The sequence below is a fragment of the Parasteatoda tepidariorum genome, chromosome 5 (genome assembly GCF_982258835.1).
Source record: "Parasteatoda tepidariorum strain Cologne lab strain chromosome 5, Ptep-v5.0, whole genome shotgun sequence".
Taxonomy (NCBI): domain Eukaryota; kingdom Metazoa; phylum Arthropoda; class Arachnida; order Araneae; family Theridiidae; genus Parasteatoda; species Parasteatoda tepidariorum.
In genome coordinates this window covers 449,281-471,372 of record NC_141759.1, presented here as the reverse complement: position 1 = coordinate 471,372, position 22,092 = coordinate 449,281, and the positions used below count along the sequence as shown (strand labels likewise).

Sequence of the window (22,092 nt, the reverse complement as noted above, 5' to 3'; positions counted from 1 at the left end):
AAACGAATGAATAAGTAAATAATAATAATAATAATAAAAAGAAAAATTAAAAAAGTTAAAGCTTTTACTTGTTTGCATCCTTTGAACCATTTCTCAGAAACAACAACATGCTCACACTAGATTTTCACAAAGTATAATTGTTATTAATATTGCACAGTCAGTTTTACTTTTTCATGTACATTCCATTTAATAATTTTTAATGGCGCACTAAAAATGACGAATTATATAAATTAAAAATCTATTCTCACAACAAAAATGAATTTTAATGTAAAAAATATGAATACATGATGCGCATATATATATATATATATACACAGTAGGGAACCGATTATCCGGAACGATCGGGACCATCGCTATTCCGGATAACTGATTTTTCCGGTTTTCTGAATCGCTACAAAAAGCAGTTTCTTTTTTATTGTTAAACCCAACTAAAAAAAAAAAATATTAGGAAATAATCTTAAAAAGAAAAAAAAACGATGAATTAATACAGTAATGATTATTTCTAAAATGGTGGTATGGTAAACATCTTTCAAAAAAGAAAGAAAAATCCTAAAATCTTATGAGGAAAAATTTTTTTTTTATTTTAAATGGCGGGAAAATGTATCAAATTTCGTTTCGGTTTTTTGGTTTTCTGATTTCCGGATAACGGGTCCTGTACTGTATATATATATATATACATATATATATACATACATATATATATATATATATATATATATATATATAGATTGATTGAAAGATTAATATTTTTAATTGCTACATTTAAAAGAAAACTTTAAAAGAAACATATACAGTATAAAAACTATTTTTTTATTTGGTGGATTTCATTGCTTAAAAGTTATCTTCACTGAAAAAAAAAATAGAAGTTTAGTAACAATTCAAAACTGCACTTAAAAGATCAGATCTTTAGTGGGAAGGCACTGTCAGTAATCAAGAGTTCAACAGTTTACTGCTTCATCTTTTCTAATATAGGGAGGATCATGTCGAAAGTTGGGCGTTTCCCTGGATCTTCGTTCATGCATATCTGTATTAGGCGAGCCATATGTGGAGAGATACCAGGGGGTACGGTCACCCTTAAACCTTCCAAAGCGATCTACAAAATTCAAACAACTAATAAATAAACTCCTACAATCAATATGGACAATACAAACAAGACATTTATAGCTTCATCCATGAAACATTTTAACAAGATATTGAAAAAAAATATATTCTTTTAAAAAAAGGAAAAATGCACTTGAAAACAATTTGTAAAATATTACATATCTCCTCCATACGTAACAAAAATTATTAATTCCTTACTGTTGTTTCTGAGAGGACTGGAATGAGTAAAAAAAAAAAGTTTGGTGGCTAACCGCACACCTCTGACACCAAAAGGATTCAACATATTTAGACATTTTAAGTAGGGTCTTCAGACACAAATTAACGCTATGCTTGATAAATCATCAACAAAATCTAAATAATTTAAGATTTGAAAAGTAAATAATAGAAAAAATGTTTGTTCATTCTTAAGAATGAAAATTTTAAAAAATTAAAAAGTCTATTTCAATAATTTAACTATAGATCTAGCGTGGTTTTGACTGATCCATTTTCTTAGTAATCTTACACAATGTTTTGCCTAGGTCCCCGTAATGTAAAGGGTATGTATACTTGAAACTACAAAATAATGAAAATTCCTAGGTCATATCAAACAAATTAATAAAAAAAAGGCAACAGTCGAACCTATTTGAAAAAAAAAATCTTACACTAGTAAAACAATCTTTTACATTCAAAATAAACAAAGGCAGAGTAAAAATAAAATTTTGGGTCAATACGATAAATTAGGGTATAAATGTTTACAAGCAATAAATTAATTTTTTATTCAATATATATTTTTTTTATAATTATTTGCCAATTCAGAGAAAAAATGAATTATCTAATTTTGAATCACCAATTATAAAAAGGTACATTTCAACAAATTATTTTTCATATCATGTGAAACATCTTAGTGAATCATTTCAGGTGAATCAATCCATTACAGATTTTGCTTTTTTGCTTCAAAGATAACATAAATAACTAAAACAAATTTTTGAAAAAATTGGTTTTTAATTCCCTTCTGGCAACATGGTTTTATTTCATTTTAAAATACTTTTTTTTTAAATGCGCACACATTTAAATAATCAACGTTTTGAAAAACAAAAAAAATAATCTTCTAAAACAGCATTGAGTAAAATTTATAGGGTTCATACTCAAAGAGAAGAAATTTTTTTCCCTGACTATAAAAAGTTTTCCAGACCAATTTACATAAAATTCCAAGTAGTGAAAAAAAAATTGCAAACCCAAAATTTATGTTTAATAAAAATAAATTATATTTAATACTAAAAAATAGATAAACATAATAATAATATTAGATGAATCGGAAAAATTTAATTAAAAAATAAAATGGAGAGTAAATGCAACTTGTCAAAGACAAAATTTAAAGTGAAAGATTAAAACTAATGACTTAAATACCTAACGGTCGTCGTAAACTAGTGATTTAAACAAGCTAAAAAAATTAAACAATTGATTTAAAACATTAATGTAAAATTCAACAATTAAGATAATTTGTAATGGCTTCAGATATTAGAATTGACATATTTAAAATAATAACAATAACAGAAAAAAAACATATTTTACAATTAATTTATAAAAATGTAGTAAAACAGAAATAGCCATGATAGATAAAATGTAAGAGAGTAGTTGGAAAAAAAATCATTTTCATTTCTTAAATAGTCTTTAATGTCAAAAATCTCTGTTTCCTATATTACATTAATATAAAGTTGTGAAAGAAAAGGAACACATACATAAAATCACATTACATACGTTAATTACTGAATGACATCCTGTTAAATCTTGATTTATTATCTGATTCAATACAATTATCATGTCAACTTAAAAATTTAAAAGTTACAAAACTTCGACATTTATTATGTATATAAAAAAAATGGATTAAAAAATATCCCTCCACTCTAAAAATATTAAAATTAGAAACTGGGATCAATACTTCATCAACTAATTTTTAAAAAAAATTTAATTATTTCAAGGAAAATCACATGTAGTTCAGGAAAGTAATTCAGGGAAAATCACAAAATTTTTAATTCTTGTTAAAAAAATTTATTAGTATATGGCCCCTCACATCAATTCACCATTTTGATACTTTAACGATCATTGAATTCTTTATACCAATCATTGTAAAATAAAATGGAAAAGAAATAAAATATTTCTAAATGACAAATTTAAATCATATAAGATTTGTTTGCTGCACCTACTTAAAATATGAAATAAATGAATTCTAACTTTGTTAAAAACTCGATTGTACCAAAAATAATGCATACATAAAATAACTCGAGATACAAGCACAAAATATTAGATGTGCATAAAATAACTCAAAAGTATTGAAATTTCTGAAAAACCACAAATCTAGTAAGATAAGAAAACTTAAACACAATGCACAATTAGTGGACAGTCCTTCAAATCAAACTTTGTGAATTAAGAATTTAAATTAAATTTCCTCTTAATTTAATAAAAAAGGGAAATAAAAATTCCACAGTGATGAGGGCTCTGCTGTCAACTGTTTTAAACCTGGATAAAAAAAAAAAACATGATCAATAAACGATCTCCAAATTCAATCACTGATCAACAAAAAAAACAATCCACTAGCATCATTAGCTTCCCAAAGGCGTGACTATAATATGTAGGCGTCTTCAGCGCAGAAAATAATGGAAAAGAGAAACAAAATTTTCTTTTGAGGGGGAAAAAAAGGCAATTGTCCCTTAAACCATCAAGTCAGAAGATTTTCGTCTTGATTCCAGTGATGCAAGCAGAAGTCATTAGTCAACTGTCTTCAATTAACATTGAGCTTCACCACCGAACATTATTCTAAGAATATGAAGACAAGAATTTTGTATAATCTTTGAAGATATCAAAACATGTGAAAGTTTGGCAGCACAATGTCAGCTGAGTATGATGGCTGAAGCAACGCATCCCACCCAAGTTTCTACAATTTTTGACGGGTCGCTTAAGATGAGTATGATCTTGCGTTGTTGTGAAGGAACACTATTCCTTTGCGATGGATGAGCCCCAAATGTTTCTGGATGACAGCCTCGTTCAAACTGTTCCTACAGTACACATCAGAATGGATTGTATCATTCCTTTGGTAGATCTCAAAAAAACATCTCACACTTCTAATCCCACCCTACTGAGAGCTTCCTTTTATGAATTCTGCTTTTGAAGTTGTTGACAGTGATTCGGATCAAAATCGTTTGTGCAACACATTGTTGTAAACAATCCACTTCTCACTGCCAGTTATGACTCATTTTAAAAAAGATGTTTTTCTCCATGTTTTAAGAGCATATCTCTGATAAGATGAGTGTGATGCATGCCGTCCATTGAACTTCTTTGAGCTCAAGGGGAACCGAAATATTGAGCTTACTTTTGTATCCCAGTTTCTTTAAGTTGACATGAACACTTTTTCGGCTGATCTTCAATGCATCTTCAAGGGTTGGACTGAATTAATATCTTTATTTTGCCATGATCAATCTGAGTAAGCATTTGAGGAACATCCTTCAAATCAAAACCCCCAACCTGAAACTTCTTGAACCAGTTTTGGCACTGACTTTTTCGTAGAGCATCGTCACTGTAAACTTTACGCAATTCATCCTAAGCTTGATGTGCATTTTTTCATTTTAAGGAAGTAAAACAGTACATTTTGAAGGAAACTAAAAGTTTGGTCTTCCACGTTCAACCTGCTGTAAAATCTCCAAAACTCAACTAAATCACTCAATTTTATTTTTTACAATTGTTGGCGCCTCTCTCGGCTTTGGCTTCGTTTATCTATTTAATTTGGCGAAAAGAAGAGCTCTTGTTTTTTTGTTCTGATATAGTCGGACGTCTTCGAAACGGCGTCATTCATCATTTCATTAATAAATTGTTAAATAGTTATCGTTTGTTCTTAATCATTAGTAATACAGTCCATTTGACCCCCTCAACATGTTCCTGTCTATCCGGAGTTTAAACCTGATATAATTCGAAAATATTAATTTTGATCAATTTCGTTTTCGTTTCGTCATAACTTCGTTTTGGAACTCATATTTTCCATTTATAAAAATTACTGATACTTCAAACACTAAGGAACAATATGAAAAGAGCTTAAAACAATTGAATCGTCGTCGTGGTAGCTCTAAAAGCAAAATAACTAGGTTGGAAAGCTTTATTTCTACAAATGGAAATGAGGCTGATTGTCTTGAACTGCAATCTCCGTATCGATAGCATAGGATAAATTCTTCAAGAAATTGAAGTTTTAAAACTGGATTATTATTCAATTTTGAAGGATGAAGAATTAGAAGGTTATCAATTCCATTTTGATGAAATGGAAGAACAGATAGAATCTTGCCAGGTAAGCTTACAAAGACTTTTTCATTCAAGAAGTTCTAATATTTCTCATTTGCATAACAGTGAACAATTAAGTACTAATAAAATAGATGTTAAATTGCCAGATATTTGCTTGCCTTGTTTTGATGGAAAAATCGAAAATTGGAATAACTTTAAGCTTCAATTTGATAGTTTGGGAACTGAAAATCAGTCTTTAAATAGCATGCAGAAATTGTTTTATTTGCATTCAGCTTTAAAAGGTGACGCTAAATATATTGAAACACCAGAAGATACTTTTGAATCCTTGATGAAAATCCTAAAAGAAAGACTTGAAATTACTCGTTTAATTGTAAACAATTATGTCTCGAACATTTTGAATTTTGAAAAAATTTCTGTAGAATCTTATAAAGAATTGAGACATTTAATTGATACTTTAAATAAAAGTTTAAGAGGTTTAAAATTAATGAAATTGGAAACTAATGATCTTGCTGAACAATTAATAATTAACATAACTGTTCAAAAATTGGATAAGGAAAGTCGCAAACAGTATGAAATGAGTTTAACTTCTACTGTACTTTCAAAATTTTAATACATTTATGGAATTTCTTCAAAAAAGATGTCAAACATTAGAAAATCTTCAGGGAAGTCAATTTTGTGTGAACAAAGCTAAGAATATTCAACATCAAAACAAAGCTCGCAACTTTGTTGTGAAATCGAATTACAATAAATGCCATTTGTGTTCAAAGGACCATTTAATTTACAACTGTCCCTCTTTTTTTAAAATGTCACCAATACTCAGATTTGATGTTGTTAAGAAAAATAATCTGTGCATTAATTGTTTAAATGCATCACATAAACTGAATTCCTGTCCATCGAAATTTACATTCAAATTCTGTCAAGCTAAGCATAATTCCTTATTGCATCGCAAGGAAAATAATTTTCGCCAAATGGAGATTCATTCGGAATCTCTAATAGAGCAAGATTCGCAGGGGCCAGTCTGTAATCCGAGTTCTCAGGACATAAATAATGTTTCGAATGATAATTTAATATCTCATGTGTTCGCTACTACAAACACTTGTAGAAATAAAAACTTAATTCTCGCAACGGCTCTAGCTTGGATTTGGAATCCTGTGAGCAACTGTTTTGTTCAAGGACGTTTATTGCTGGATAGTGGAAGTATGGTAAACATTATGACTTCGGATTTCGCAAACAAAATAGAATTGAAAAAAGAAAGAATAAATATTCCAATAAGTGGGTTAGGAGGAAATGAAACAAATGTTAAATATAAATTGAATGCTCTTGTTTCTAATAAAGATTCATCGTTTTCGCTTCGCACTGAATTTTCAGTAGTCAATAAAATTACGGATTTAATTCCGTCTAACACTTTGAATTTAGAGAACATTATTATTCCCAATCATTTAATATTAGCTGATCCCTCTTTCGCTAAGACTGGAAAAATTGATATGATCTTAGGCGCTGAACATTTTTTTGAAATCATTAAAGAAAATAAATATCGCACTTCAGAAAACTTAACATTTCAAGATTCTGTTTTTGGTTTTATTGCTAGTGGTTCATATGAATCCAAACATCGAAAACATTATTGTAATTTAATTTATCGTGCAGAAAACATTGAAAATAGCATTAAGAATTTTTGGGAAATTGAAGAAATAGATAATTCCCGAATTTTGAGTGATGAAGACGCATGCATTTTGGGAAAGTTACTTTCAAAAGAATCATAAAAGAGCAGAAAGCGGTCGTTACATGGTCAAAATGCCTATTCGTGAGGAAGCGCTGGAAACTATCGGTGAATCTCGTAATTTAGCCCAGAAACGCTTTAATCAGACCGTGAGAAGATTGAACACCACTCTTGAAATGAACAAACTTCATTGTGAATTCATAAATGAATACGAAAATTTGAATCATATGGAAAAGGTTGTAGACTATGTTTCACCTTCTTTATCATATTACATGCCACATCATGGCATTTTTCGCCCGGACAAAACTTCTACAAAACTAAGACTCGTATTGAATGCCTCTACGCCTACATCGACAGGACAAAGCTTAAATGACATACTGTTAACCGGAGAAGTCAGAGAAAACGTTTTTGATTTGATTGTTCAACTTCGAAAACACAAAATTGCCTTGACAGCTGATATTAGGAAGAAGTTTCGTCAAATATTAATCAATCCGTCTCAAAGAGATTTATTGAGAATTTTGCGGAAAATTCAAGAAGACAATGTGCCTACAGTATTCAGAATGAATACAATTAAGTATGGAACGAAAAACGCGCCATTTCTGGCCATTAGAACATTGAAGCAGTTAGCAATGGATGAACAATTGAATTACCCTCTTGCTTCAGAAGTTGTTCTTTCTGATTTATATATGGATGATTTAGTTACTGGATCTACCGATCTTGAATCAGCTTTAGAGTTAAAGACTCAATTGGTAAAAATGTTTGATAGTTGTGGCATGACCTTGCACAAATGGAACTCGAATTCCAGGGGCTTGATCAATGACAGCAACTTTAACGAAGAATTGTCTTTCGAGACTGAAGAATCTACTAAAACAATAGGTATAATTTGGCAACCGGGACAAGACAAGTTCACTTTCAAAGTATGCTTGTCCCAGCAATCAACCTATACCAAACAAGATGTATTGTCAGTCATTGCTAGGTTGTATGATCCAATTGGCTTTCTTGGACCCATCATCAGTAGAGCTAAGATAATGCTTCAAAAACTTTGGACTCAAAACCTCAATTGGGATGACAATTTGCCGGAGCACATTGCTCAAGAATGGAATCGTTTTGTCAGTAACCTGAAAGCTTTAGAGAACATTCAAATTGACAGATATGTTCTAAGCTCTAAAGTTAAGAAAATTGCTCTCGTTGGATTTGCTGATGCTTCCACTTTGGCTTACGGAGCTGTGATATATCTTCATCCTGACAGTTCTAACTCTGCCTTTAGAATCCTAGCCAGTAAATCTAAAATTGCACCTTTAAAGACAATATCTGTACCTCATTTGGAGTTATGTGCATGCCTTTTACTTGCTAAGTTAGATCAAAAAGTTATGGCTGCTTTAAGAATGGATATCAAAGAGGTCACTTTATTTTCAGACTCTACCATCGCATTGGCTTGGATTAACTCTTCTCCTCACCAATTGAAAACATTTGTTGGAAATCATGTATCCAAAATTCCAACACTTTCAAATAATTTTCACTGGAGACACATACCATCGGAGGAGAATCCTGCTGACTTGATTTCACGAGGAATCGATCCTTCCGAATTGGAGTCACTGGACTTGTGGTTTTCTGGACCATCGAGTTTTACACATTCAATCAACAGATCAACAATCCATTGAAAATTTGAACAGTGAACTTTATGAGCATGAACTTAAAAAAATCATTGAATATAACTCTTACTTTGTCTTCCAACTCAGACTTGGTTAATAGTTTTCTCACTTTAAGTAATAATTTTGTAAAACTAATTCGTATCTTGAATTACATTTATAGGTTCATTTCTAATAGCCAGAAAGAGGAAAGGATGTTTGGTCCCGTCACTAGAGAGGAACTTCAACATGCAAAGCTTTCTCTAGTAAAGTTAGTACAGGTAATTGTATTTAGGAAGGAGATAAATGCATTAAAAAATAAAAAAAAGGTTGAAGGACAGCCACGTAAGTAATTTAACTCCTTTTCTTGATTCATTTTATGATCATCTTATATTATGATTTATCTTATGACCAAAAGCACCCATTGCTAATTCCAAGAGATCATAAAATAACTACTTTAATTTACTACTTAAATTTCATCTAAAAAATTTGCATGTTGGTGCGCAAACTTTGCTTCATTGTGTTAGACAAGAGTTTTGGCGCCTAAATGGTAGGAACACTGCTCAAAAAATCGTTCATGATTGCATAACATGTTTCAAAGGCAAACCTAAGATAGAACAGCAAATTATGGCTTCTTTACCGAAAGAAAGAGTTACCATAAGTCCCCCTTTTTCAAAAACTGGCACCAACTTATGCGGTCCCTTTCTTATTAAATATAAAAATCAGCGGAAGGGAATCTTAAACAAAATCTATGTTGTAATTTTTGTATGTTTAATTACTCGTGCCATTCATTTGGAAATAGTAAGTGATTTGACAGCAGAAGCATTAATTGCCACCCTTAAAAGGTTTTTCGCGAGAAGAGGTTTGCCTTCCATTATATCTTTCGATAATGCCACAAATTATACTGGTGCTAATTCTGAATTGAGAAAATTGCATGATCTTGTTAAAAATTCAGAAAATCTTGCTTCTTATTTATCCCATGAATTCGTTGCTTGGTAATTTATTCCTCATAGATAGTCAAATTTTGGTGGCATTTGGGAGGCGGGAGTCAAATATTTTAAGCATCATTTGAAAAGAACTATTGGAAACTCTAAATTAACCTTAGAAGAATTTTTAACGGTGATAAACCAAATTGAAGGTGTATTAAACAGTAGACCTCTTTTTCCCCTTTCTTCGGACCCCAATGATTTTGAGACCCTAACTCCCAGTCATTTTTTAATTGGGCGACCCATAAACAGTATTCCGGAATTTCCTGTTGCAGACGTTCCTGATAATCGACTCTCTCGGTAGCAAAGGATACAAAAAATCAATCGGACTATTTGGAAAAAATGGTCAGGAGATTATCTTAATAGTTTACATGTTTATTTTTTCATTGTTGTCATAATGAATGTGATTGTGTGCATTTAGTTTGCTTGTGAAAAATACTATGTTATTTGGTTATTTAGTCATAAATTTTAGAACTTTTTTTATCATTTGCATTAAAAATTGTCATTTATTGTTGTATATATATTTGTTTGAAATGGATATTTCAAAGCCGTGCAGTATGTTGGCGCCTCTCTCGACTTTGGCTTCGTTTATCTATCTAATTTGGCGAAAAGAAGAGCTCTTGTTGTTTTTTGTTCTGATATAGTCGGACGTCTTCGAAATGGCGTCATTCATCATTTCATTAATAAATTATTAAATAGTTATTGTTTGTTCTTAATCATTAGTAATACAGTCCATTCGACCCCCTCAACAGCAATGAAACTTAAACTGTGAGCTATCAATGACATAACTACTATTGCAAATGCTTTAACTATTTCGGAAACTGAGCTAAAAATAATAATAATAAAACTTAATGACTTTTTTACTTAACTCATTGCCAAGTGATCCTTTGTATGGCAAATAATTTTATTATTTTTAAACATTATTTAGATCAAGCTGCAAACAAAAGCTCAAAATACCATGTTCTTCAAGAGATTTAATAGGGTTAAAAAATTCCCTGACAAGTCCAGGTTTTTGGACAAAATTATGTTTAAACAGTTTTCCCGGTACTATTGGTGTGTACAAATCCGGAAACTAGCTATATTTGGTGATACCGCATTATAATAAAAAGATAAAATTAAAAAAAAACACAAATATATTCATCATAATCTATTTTACAAATTAGAATCAATATGAAGATAACAATTATAAAATACAACTAAAAAAAAACTTAATAATAAGTTGAGTCATAACTGCCAGATTTAAAGATAATTTTTTAGAACTAACAGACAACTTTTTGGTCTAAGTAAAACCTGCCAACTGTTAGCTTGATCAGAAATTATTTATGAGAAATTTTTGCCTTAAAAAATATATAAAAGCTTGTTTGTTTAAAAAACAAGTTATGTATGTTTGTTCATCAAGAAATACATAATTAAAGCATTGATTTAATTGTAGAATTCATTTATTTGAACAGAAATGCAATTGTGAAATTTTCCCAGCTATGCTTCCTTGTCCAACACCATTTCAATTAAAACAAACATGATTACTTGAGAGCATATTTTACATAAGCCATAAACTGTATTATTAATTGTACTCAATGTCCCAATAATGACCTGATCATACAAAAGGCTTAAGAAAACATTTCTTCCCCCCAAATTTCAACATTAGCTGAAAAGTTTAATAAGTTACACAGTTGAGAAACAGCAACAACATGTAGCCCCACCTAAGGACAAAATTAAAAGATACTAATGCAAATATTTAAGTAGTACATACAACAGCAAAAGTTCCAGTTAATAACATAACCTGTTGACAAAGTTTGTAACTGATTTTGAAATTGACTGGCTTCCCAGCAAAAAGCAAAAATTGTATGTTCTTATTTCCTTTCCTTTATTTTTCAAATTATCATTCAACTTTAGGACAATCTGTATTTTTCAATGTATTTTTCTCTCAAATGTCGACCCCAACTTGACAAGATTAAATTAAACTTCAGTTTGTTTGTTTGTTTTTTTCATAAAGAGCTTTTGTGCTAAAATATTTAAAGAGTGAGTATGCATTGTAATTTTTTAAAACTATATAACCAACGTGTAAATAAACATATTTTAAGCATTAACATCATGGGTGCAAGTTGGAAAAAAGGCCAAGACTGAAAATTTTTTGACTGAAATACCTAACATACACAATACCCCCTCGACATATGCAAACTATCGGAGAAAGCTTTACCATAATACATCAAGTTTAACAGGCATGAAAGTGGACAAAAATTAAAAAAACTGAACTTTTACTACGCAGGTCACTAGGAGGAGGGGAGAGGGCTCTATATGATACTGAGATTTATAAAAGCAACTTTTAACAATGCTGGGAGACTTTTATTCAATATTTAAAGTGGCAGAAGCATTTAGACAGTTAACTTTCAATTTTTCTTAAATGTAATTTTCAAATTTTGACCACTAATACATAAAAAAAAAGCAATTATAGGAAGGCGCAACTATTAAATTACTTACTAATGAAAAATATATCACATCTTTACAGTAACTAATTCAAGAGAAAACTTACTTCTACTTCTTTCAAGAATCGTGATATTGGGTTTTAAAATCGCGTGAATATGAATCTTGATATTGGATTTTAAAATCGCATGAATATGAATCGCAATTTTGGATTTCAAAATCGCGTGAATATGAATCGCGATTTTGGATTTTAAAATCGCGTGAATATGAATCGCGATTTTGGATTTTAAAATCGCGTGAATGTGAATCGTGCTGTTGGATTTTAAAATCGCGTGAATATGAATCGCGATTTGGGATTTTAAAATCGCGTGAATGTGAATCGTGCTGTTGGATTTTAAAATCGCGTGAATATGAATCGCGATTTGGGATTTTAAAATCGCGTGAATGTGAATCGTGCTGTTGGATTTTAAAATCGCGTGGAATATGAATCGTGCAATTGGATTTTAAAAACACGAAGATACAAATCACGATATTGGATTCTAAAATCGCGTGAATACAAATCACGATATTAGATTTTAAAATCGCGTGAATATGAATCTCCATTTTGGATTCTAAAATCGCGTGAATATGAATCACGATATTGGATTCTAAAATCGCGTGAATATGAATCACGATATTGGATTTTAAAATCGCGTGAATATGAATCGCGATTTTGGATTTTAAAACACGAAAATACAAATCATGATATTGGAATTTAAAATCGCGTGAATGTGAATCGTGCTGTTGGATTTTAAAGACACGAAAATACAAATTGCGATATTGAATTTTTAAATCGCGTGAATAAGAATCACGATGCATAATTTTTAGATCACGTGAATACGAATCGCAGTGAGAAATTTTTAAATAGCGTAAAAATACGAAAAACGATATCTGATATTACAACTGCGTGATAACGAATCGCAAAATTGGATTTAAAAATGCGTGAATACGAATCGCGACGTTGGATTTTAAACTCACGAGAATACAAATCGCGATATTGGGTTTTAAACTCACGAGAATACAAATCGCGATATTGAGTTTCAAAAACGCTTAAATACAAATCGCGATATTGGATTTTTAAATTGAGTGAATAGGAATTGCTAGTACGATTTTTAAATATCGTAAAAAAATTGCAACACGTAAGTTTTAAATCAGTTAAATACGAAAATCGATGATTGATATTAAAATCGTCTGATTAAAAATCGCGATTTTAGCAGACCGTTGCAGTTCCTAATATTTAAAATTCCGAAAATCAGCCAAAAAAAAAAATCAAATATCGGCGGCCGAAACAAAACGCTTAGATTCCTTTCCACTCTATAGCGGAAGTCGCGGCAACCCGACTATCGTTCGGGCGGCTTGGGTTTCTCCAATAGGACTTCCCAAAAATTTTAGTTTTTGGAACATGGTCGGAAATTTTCAAAATTGGGAAGGAAAAAAAAGTGGATTTCCGCTTTTTCGCGGAAGTCTTTCATCCTTGGTTTAAATACTGTACAAAAAATATTTATTCATGTCTTTTAATAAAATAACAACAGGACATAAGAAAGTAGACCAATAACGTAGACCTAAAAAGTATTTTTAAGGACAGAAAAAATAAATTCCGATTTCCGTCTTCGAGTCAGTCTTGATTCCGTCTTTCTTCCGTCCGCGGACATTTTCGAAAGATGGAAATCCGTCATGGGGACGGAAGACTTGCACCCATGATTAACATATTTAAAGCAATAAATAGTATATAAGATTTTTCTTGCATTTAATAGCATCTAAAATTAATTTTATACATATTGACAAATATGCATACTTTCATTCCAATTTCCATGGGAGTCAGGTCAGAGAAGGGGACTTCTCTAGTAGCCAATTCAAAGAGTAAGATGGCGTAGCTCCACATGTCTGCAGCCTTCACATTAATTTCATCTTGTTTTTTCTGAAGAGCTGCAAGAACAATAAAAAACTCATTCAGCAAACTGTTTTCAGAGCCTCACTACTCATAGGATAAAAATTCCTGAACTCCAAATAGAAAAAAAAAAATTTGAAGTTATTTCATGAAACTATGTGTTCAAAAAATATGATTTGCTGTGTTCTGTAATCGTTTAAAATAATTTTCTATTAATAATAATAATGAGTTAAAAGCTATTATTTTTTTGCACTTATTTATTTAAAAAAATTACATCTTAAGAATCACTTAAAAGAAGAAAAAAACAAAGTTAACAGAAAAAATTGTGAAATAGTAAAAACTTTTCAAAAAAACATAAAAATTAAATGTTATAAACAAAATAATAATAATAACACAATTCATTTTAAATAAAAATATTTTTCTCTGCCATAAAAACAAAAAAACAGTATGCAATGACAAATTTATTAAAAAATTCAATTAAATAAAATTATCGTCCTGCATTTTGAGAGAACGTAAGATAAGTACTTTTCACTGTTTCATGTTTGTAAAAGAATTGTGCATTTTCATATCCTGCAGACGAGAAATTGCAATTTTATCCAACAATTATCAAAATTATGCTCCACTTTCATAATTCTATTTGTTTTTGCATTACTATGGAAATCATTTATAAAAGTGCAATGTTATAAAAAAATAGAGGATATTCAATACTGAAGACTAAAAGAACAATGGTCGTCACTAATGAAATCACTAGTTAATAAGATCAGTCACTTTTTAAAATCAAATCTGTAAGAACATAATCATTGCAATATCAAAACATGTTAATAAAATCATATTCGCAATTTCATGCAATCAAGATTAAGATAGTTATAGTTAGATTGTTCAAATTTTTTCCTTCTTCAAGTTTTGAGAGATGTGTAGCATATAGACAACAAACTTCAACCTGTCACCAAAAAAAAAAAAAAAAAAAAAAAAAAAAAAAAAAAGAAACACTGTTGGTAGGTATTACACTTCTTTGTGAAATTAAACTGTTAAAAAAAGGGAGGAGTGCAAAACAGTTCAAATAAAAACTGTTTAATAATTCATTTGAATTCCTATCAACGTGCAATGTCAATGATAATAGAAGGGGCTTGTGATAATGCAGGTTATGACGTAGATCCTCATCCTCTCAATGTTTGAAATATTGTCTAGAACGGAATTATTAAAATGGCACTTCCCACTAAACTTAATGGTTCATACAAAAAAATGCTTTTTTTTTTCTGTTTAAAAAATAGACATAGCACATTAAGCTAATTCATTATCTGAATATCTTAATCTTTCTCTGAAATTCTAATTGTGAAAACAAAACCTAAAACAAAAACATTTCTAATTAATAAAAGTATCACTCAATCATGCATTTTGTGTAAAATGAATCGTCCTATCTTTAAGTGCGATTCTTTTTTGAAATTGAATAGTCATCAGAGAAGTGAGCTGGTATCAAAACATAAATTATGTTTTAATTGCCTAAGCAGTCAACACAAATTATTAAATTGCAAATCGAAACATTTATGCAACATACGCCAGTCCAAGCATAATACACTACTTCATAAAAAACGCGAGACTATAAATAACTCTGCGTTTTCGGCTTCTTCTCAGGGTCATGACCGCAATCCCAAAAATCCCGGTTTTTAATAGTCAACAAAATGAAATCGTTTCTGCTTCTTTATCTTGTATTAATTCGAAAAACAAAACAGCGATACTTCCGACTGTTTTAATTTGCGTTTTAAATCCTTTAAATGGATCTTATATGCAATGTTGGGCGATATTAGATTCAGGCAGCATGTCGAATATTTGCACAGCTAATTTCGCTAATAAATTAGGAGTACCGCAAGAAAAAATGAATTTTCGGGTTTCGAGTTTGGGCGGAAATTAAACTACAATAAGTTCAAAAATACAAGCTACAATTTGTAATGGTAATAGATCTTTTTTGAAAACTCTTGATTTTTTAGTGGTATCCAAAATTACCAATTTTCTTCCTGTTACATCCTTCAGAATAGATAAGTTAGTAATTCCGCAACAATTAGCAGACCCTAATTTCACGGTAACAGGAAGAATAGATATGCGTTTAGGTGCGGAGGTATTTTTTGAAATAATCAAGGTTGGAAATATACGCGTTTCAAACAGTGATTTGGTGTTTTGCAATACTGTTTTTGGATATATTGCAACTGGAGCAATAAATTCCCGCACCCCAGAAATTCACTGCGTTCTCCTAACTACTCAAACAGAAGTCGAAGACTGCTTAGAAAAATTCTGGAGAATAGAGGATATAGACTGTAGAATAAAAATTCAAAGTGAAGAAGAAAAGTTTTATGAATCACATTTTCAGAATACTTATCGCAGAGATGAGAGTGGACGATTCATCGTACAGATGCCAGTTAAGGACGTTGAGCATTTAGGGAGTCTAAAGACTTAGCCGTGCGACGTCTGAATCAACTATGGAAAAGATTACCCACAAATCAAGAAATGCAAGATTTATACAAATCATTTATGCAGGAGTACTTAGACATGAAACATATAGAAAAATATGATGATAATGAAATCAATTTGTCAGGTAGTCAAATTACCTATTACCTCCCAAATCACGGTGTTTATCGTCCTGAGAAGACAACCACTAAGTTACGTGTTGTACTCAACGCTTCATCAAGTACCTCAACAGGTGTAAGCTTGAATGATGTCATTTTGAAGGGGGACGTGAACGAGGACATTCTCGAAATCATGACCCGATTTCGTAAACATAAATACGCTTTCATGGCAGACATCCAAAAGATGTTTCGACAAATCAAAATAGATTGAACTTCTAAGAATTGCTTGGAAAGATGCAGAGTAAGCATAACCTGCAACATTCAGACTCAAGACAGTCACTTACGGAACTGCTCGTGCCCCATTTCTCATTATCAGAACTCTCAAGCAGTTGGCTAAAGATGAATTACGATTTCCACTGACGTCATTAGTTCTTTTGGAAGATATGTACATGGATGACATCGTTTCAGGTGCTCAAAGTTTAGAAGGTGCTCAGAAATTGCAACAACAGCTGAATGATATTCTAGCAACTTGTGGAATGACTCTTCATAAGTGGAACTCTAATTCAAGGGAGTTAAGGAACAGTTTATTTATAGGTGTCCCAGCAGAGCATGATTTTGTATCAGAAGTGGATGCAAGCGTCAAGACTTTGGATGTAAGGTGGAATTCAATTGAGGATCAATTTACGTTTAAAGTGTCCATCCCAAAAATGACCACCAAATTAGCTAAGCGTGAAGTGCTGAGTTTTATAGCAAAACTGTATGACCCATTAGGCCTTTTGCAACCTGTTTCAACCTGATGTTTCTCCAAAAATTGTGGGTACATAAACTGTCATGGGAAGATCAACTTACACCACAAATTGCAGGTCAGTGGCTTAATTTTGCATCTTTTATGCAAAATATAGAAACTATTTGCATTAATAGATACATTTTAACAGACTTTTTCACAAAAACTGTTTTAATGGGTTACGCTGATGCCTCGGAATTAGAGTATGGAGCTGTAGTTTATATATATTGCCCAAGCCACTTGCCATCTTACTTCGAGCAAATCTCATGTTGCACCCATTGAAGTCATTTCTATACCACGTTTAGAACTATCAGCTTGCTTACTTCTTTCTCAACTTCTAAGAAAGATTTATAATTCCCTTAAAATGAACATTGACGAAGTCGTTTTGCATACAGACTCGACCATCGCACTTGCATGGATTAAAATGCCAACTCACCAGCTTAAAAACTTTGTTGGAAACCGAGTCTCCAAGATCCAAACTGTCTCAGAACTACCAGTGGAGACATATTTCTACTCATAACAATGCAGCAGATCTCATTTCCCGTGGCTTGAATCCTCAAGAACTTTCCTCATCAGATTTATGGTGGAATGGATCCCTGATCCAAGCAAATAATTATCCAGATAATGAACAAAGCATCGACACAACTTCTAATGAACTATATTTAACTGAACTAAAGACACAAACTAACATTAATTTAAATTTGATATCTGTGATTTTTAATATTAGTAATAGTTATCTTAAACTAATTAGAGTATTTAGTTATATTTTCAGATTCAATCACAATTGAAATTATAAAGACGGCTCTACAGGTCCACTTAGTAAGGAGGAAATTCAAGAAGGTAAGATCAAATTGCTTAAGATAACACAAAAGTCATTTTTTGAGAATGAGATTAAAACGCATCAAAATGGAGGTCAGGTGAGAAATTTAAATTTGCTTATCGATGACAAGGGATTAATAAGAGTTGGTGACGTTTGACAAATGCCAGCATTGACCATGATTCAAAACATAAAATTTTGCTTCCCAAAAAGCATAAGTTAACTAAAATGATATTTTCTTACTACCTTTTAAAAAATCTTCATGCAGGGGCGCAAGCTTTATTGCATTTTATTCGACAAGCTTACTGGCCCATGGGTGGAAAAGATTTTGCTAGAAAAAACGTTCATGACTGTTTAAGTTGTTTTCGCCACAAACCTACTAATTTAGAACAATTAATGGGAAATTTGCTCGCTGAACGTGTAACTCCTAATTTAACTTTTAACAATACAGGAGTAGACTACTGTGGTTTCTTCCTTATTAAATACAAGAATCAAAGAAAAGGAAATTTACATAAGGTGTATGTTGCTATTTTTATTAGTTCAGTTACGAAGGCCATACATCTAGAAATTGTTTTCGATTTATCTACCCAAGATTTCGTTGCATGTTTAAAACCCTTCTTTTCTCGAAGAGGGAAAAGCTCTTGTATTTTTAGCGACAATGCTACTAACTTCACTGGTGATAATACAGAGTTAAAGAAACTTGCATCACTATTAACATCTCCTAATGAATATTTAGCTAACTACTTATCCTCAGAGAATATTTCATGAAAATTTTTGTCCCCTCATGCTCCAAATTTCAGAGGTCTATGGGAATCAGGAGTAAAGTCAATCAAACATCACTTGAAAAGAACTGTTGCCAATGCTAGACTTAATTATGAAGAATTTCTTACTGTACTTACCCAAATTGAAGGAATTTTAAATTCCCGTCCGATTTCCCCTTTGTTATCGGACGTTTCTGATTATGAGCTCCTTACCCCAGGCCATTTTCTCATAGGTCGACCGATAAATACTATTGCAGAACCAATTTTAATCAATGAGCCCGAAAATAGATTGTCTCATTGGCGTAAACTGTCAAAAATGATACAGATAATTTGGAAACGTTGATCTGTAGATTATCTTAATCATTTGCAACAACGTAAAAAATGGTATTTTTCTAAAGATAATGTTAAGAAAAATGATATGGCTATTATTAAGGAGGACAATTTGCCCCCTTTTAAATGGATGATGGGAAGAATCCATAAAACTATTTCTGGTTCTGATGGAAAGGTCTGAGTTGTAATAGTAAATACCAAATCTGGACCACTTAAAAGATCTATTTCTAAAATTTGTCTACTTCCTATTGAAGATAATGTAAGTTAAAAACTTTGTTGTGCTTTAAAAATTCACTAATTGCATTCATTTGTCAAAATACTAAAGTTAATTTAATCTACTAAGTGAATTTCAAGCATTGTAGTGATTTTAACATGAAATATCCGTATATTTTTTTAAAGATTTAATCCTGTCATGTTAGTTGATTTGTTGTGTTCTTGTTTTATAATCTAAATGTTTTTTTTTTTTTTTTTACTTGATATGTCATAATTGCCCTCCTTGTTATTTGTGTGTGTTATTTTAAAATTTGAACGATTGAGTTGAATATCATGGATATTGCAACGCGGGCCGGTATGTTGCTATGATCGTTGGCTTCTTGGCTTTATTTTTTAGAGCCAAGAGTCAGTTAATGTAAAACAACCAAAGAGCATACACGCTTGCATTTGTCTCTAAGCAGTGCTACCAGCGCAACCTTAAAATAAAGCGTTACAGTCCAAAAATATCCAAGTTTGACTTTTATACACATCGCAATCCACTGCAGAACAAAAACATTACGAATTCTCAAAATAAAACTGTTTGAGATTATTCTTCATATGAAGTATCCAGGATTCTAAATATAATAAAAAGTTACATATATTTTGAAAGACACCGTCCTAAAATGTCGGTTATTTTAGTAATCTTTAGGCTAAACTAAGACTGTTGTTATTCTGACGGTCTGACTGTATTGCGTTGAAGGTTAATGCATAAAAAATTTTAATTTACAATATATAAAGCTCAAACGAAAGGAAATGAATTATAAATATTAATTAATTAAAAATAGGCTGTAACAGTTCAATCGGTGTGTATTTGGTCTATAACAGTTCAATTCGAATGTAATTAATTGGTTAAAAAAGAAACTTGTTTATAACTTATCATATTTAATAACCATCTAATTTTAACTGGATTCTCACTTGCAGTATCAAAATACATTATCTGAAATACAATAGCAGAATGAAGACAGATAACCTTTCAGCGGGATATTATTTATTTCCCATCATTTGTACTTGGACTGCTACCTATTACAATAATTTTAATCCTCAATACATGACTGGCAGACAAACAACAATTGTTTTACTTTAGTCTATATTCATATACAATATATGAGGATTTTTTTTTTTTTATGTAAATAAATGATGTGATATTTCTTTCCCTGAGGGGTCTTGTCCCAGAGGCAGATCCCCTACTAGATGGCTCAATGTCATCGAAAATGATTTGAAAAACCTAAAGATCGGAAATTGGAAGGGAGTTCCCATGGATAGGAGGCGCTGGCATTTGTCAGCTGTTGAGGCAGCCAATGCCTGCAAGGGACTGTTGCGCTGACAAAGAAGAAAGATATTTCGTTGAATTCTTTGAGGGCTATAACGAATTCCCAGTAATATTAATGCCTCATACAGCACTTAAATGCATTGTGCGTCATTAAGTAATCAATTTACAAACAGAAACAAAGCACTATGTTCCTTTATACTTAGTACAGTATCACTTTTTAATACTTATATAAAGCTAACTTGTTGTTACATTTCACAAAACTGTCATAATATGAGAAACTGTGTAGTTATAAAATTAAATTATTAATAATAAACTGTGTTTTTAAAATATTTTGTGCATCAAAAATTTTTAATAACATCTAACCGTAATTAATAATGAAAACATTTATAAATTCATGAACTCGAAGCTACTCCGGAATTACCAACATTTTCAGGCATATGAAATATAGTTTATTTACTGATAATTAATAATGTTTTTATTTGAAATTGAGTATATATTGTTATACTAGATTAGCAAAGCGTGATGTTTTTATATTCTCTATAATGAGCTAGTCGAATTAGACTTCTTTTTTTTCTTTTACATTTACATTAGCTTGCAACCTCTAATATTTCTTTTACATTAGCTTGCAACCTCTAATATACCATTTCTTTTTTTTAAAGGTTTGAAAAATTTATGTTAAATTTGTAAAAAATTATCCAGCAAAAAATGGAGCAGATAACCATGCAGTCTTCAGCTGTTAAAAAACTTTTTTAAAGTAATATCTCCTTAAAAAACTTAAAGAGCCCATAACTATGCATAACCTATTGCTTACTATTATGATTGATTTGTGTTTACATTTTTAATTATTTTTGTGCTACAAACCCACATGAATAGTTTCAACAGCCTTTTTGTCTCACTCAACTAATTTTGGTTCAGTAACAAAAAAATTAAAGCAATAATAAATTTGACAAAAAACAAGCTAGAAGTTAAACTTTGTATGATAGCGAAAAATGCCATAAAATGTAACCATCTTTCGTAACCGAACACATAATAAAGCGAAACTCAAAATTAATCTTTCATTTTTTACAATTTAACAAGCCTTAAACTAAACTGAATGATGGTATAATATAGAACCGATTATTTTGTATCCAAACCAGCTTTTTAATATATTTGAACAAACTATTTTGTTATTAAAATTAAATGAAAAACATATGTCACTTCTGTTTCAACAAGAAACGCAATGTTAAAACTTCGTTCCCATTTTACTATTGGAACACTTTGGGGGAAGTGACATTGTG

General features: G+C 31.0%; 1 protein-coding gene across 1 annotated transcript in view; it reads right to left on the bottom strand.

The window, feature by feature from the left end:
* Positions 1-789: 789 nt before the first annotated feature.
* The window catches only part of Ilk (integrin linked kinase), a 43,369-nt gene continuing 22,066 nt past the window's right edge, over positions 790-22,092 (bottom strand). Inside the window, exons 10-11 of the mRNA XM_087163096.1 lie at positions 13,951-14,081; positions 790-1,093 (exon numbers count right to left, since the gene is read on the bottom strand). Of these exons, the coding sequence (XP_087019222.1) occupies positions 947-1,093; positions 13,951-14,081 (278 nt within the window). The 3' untranslated portion in view covers positions 790-946. The remainder of the gene's footprint in view (positions 1,094-13,950; positions 14,082-22,092) is intronic.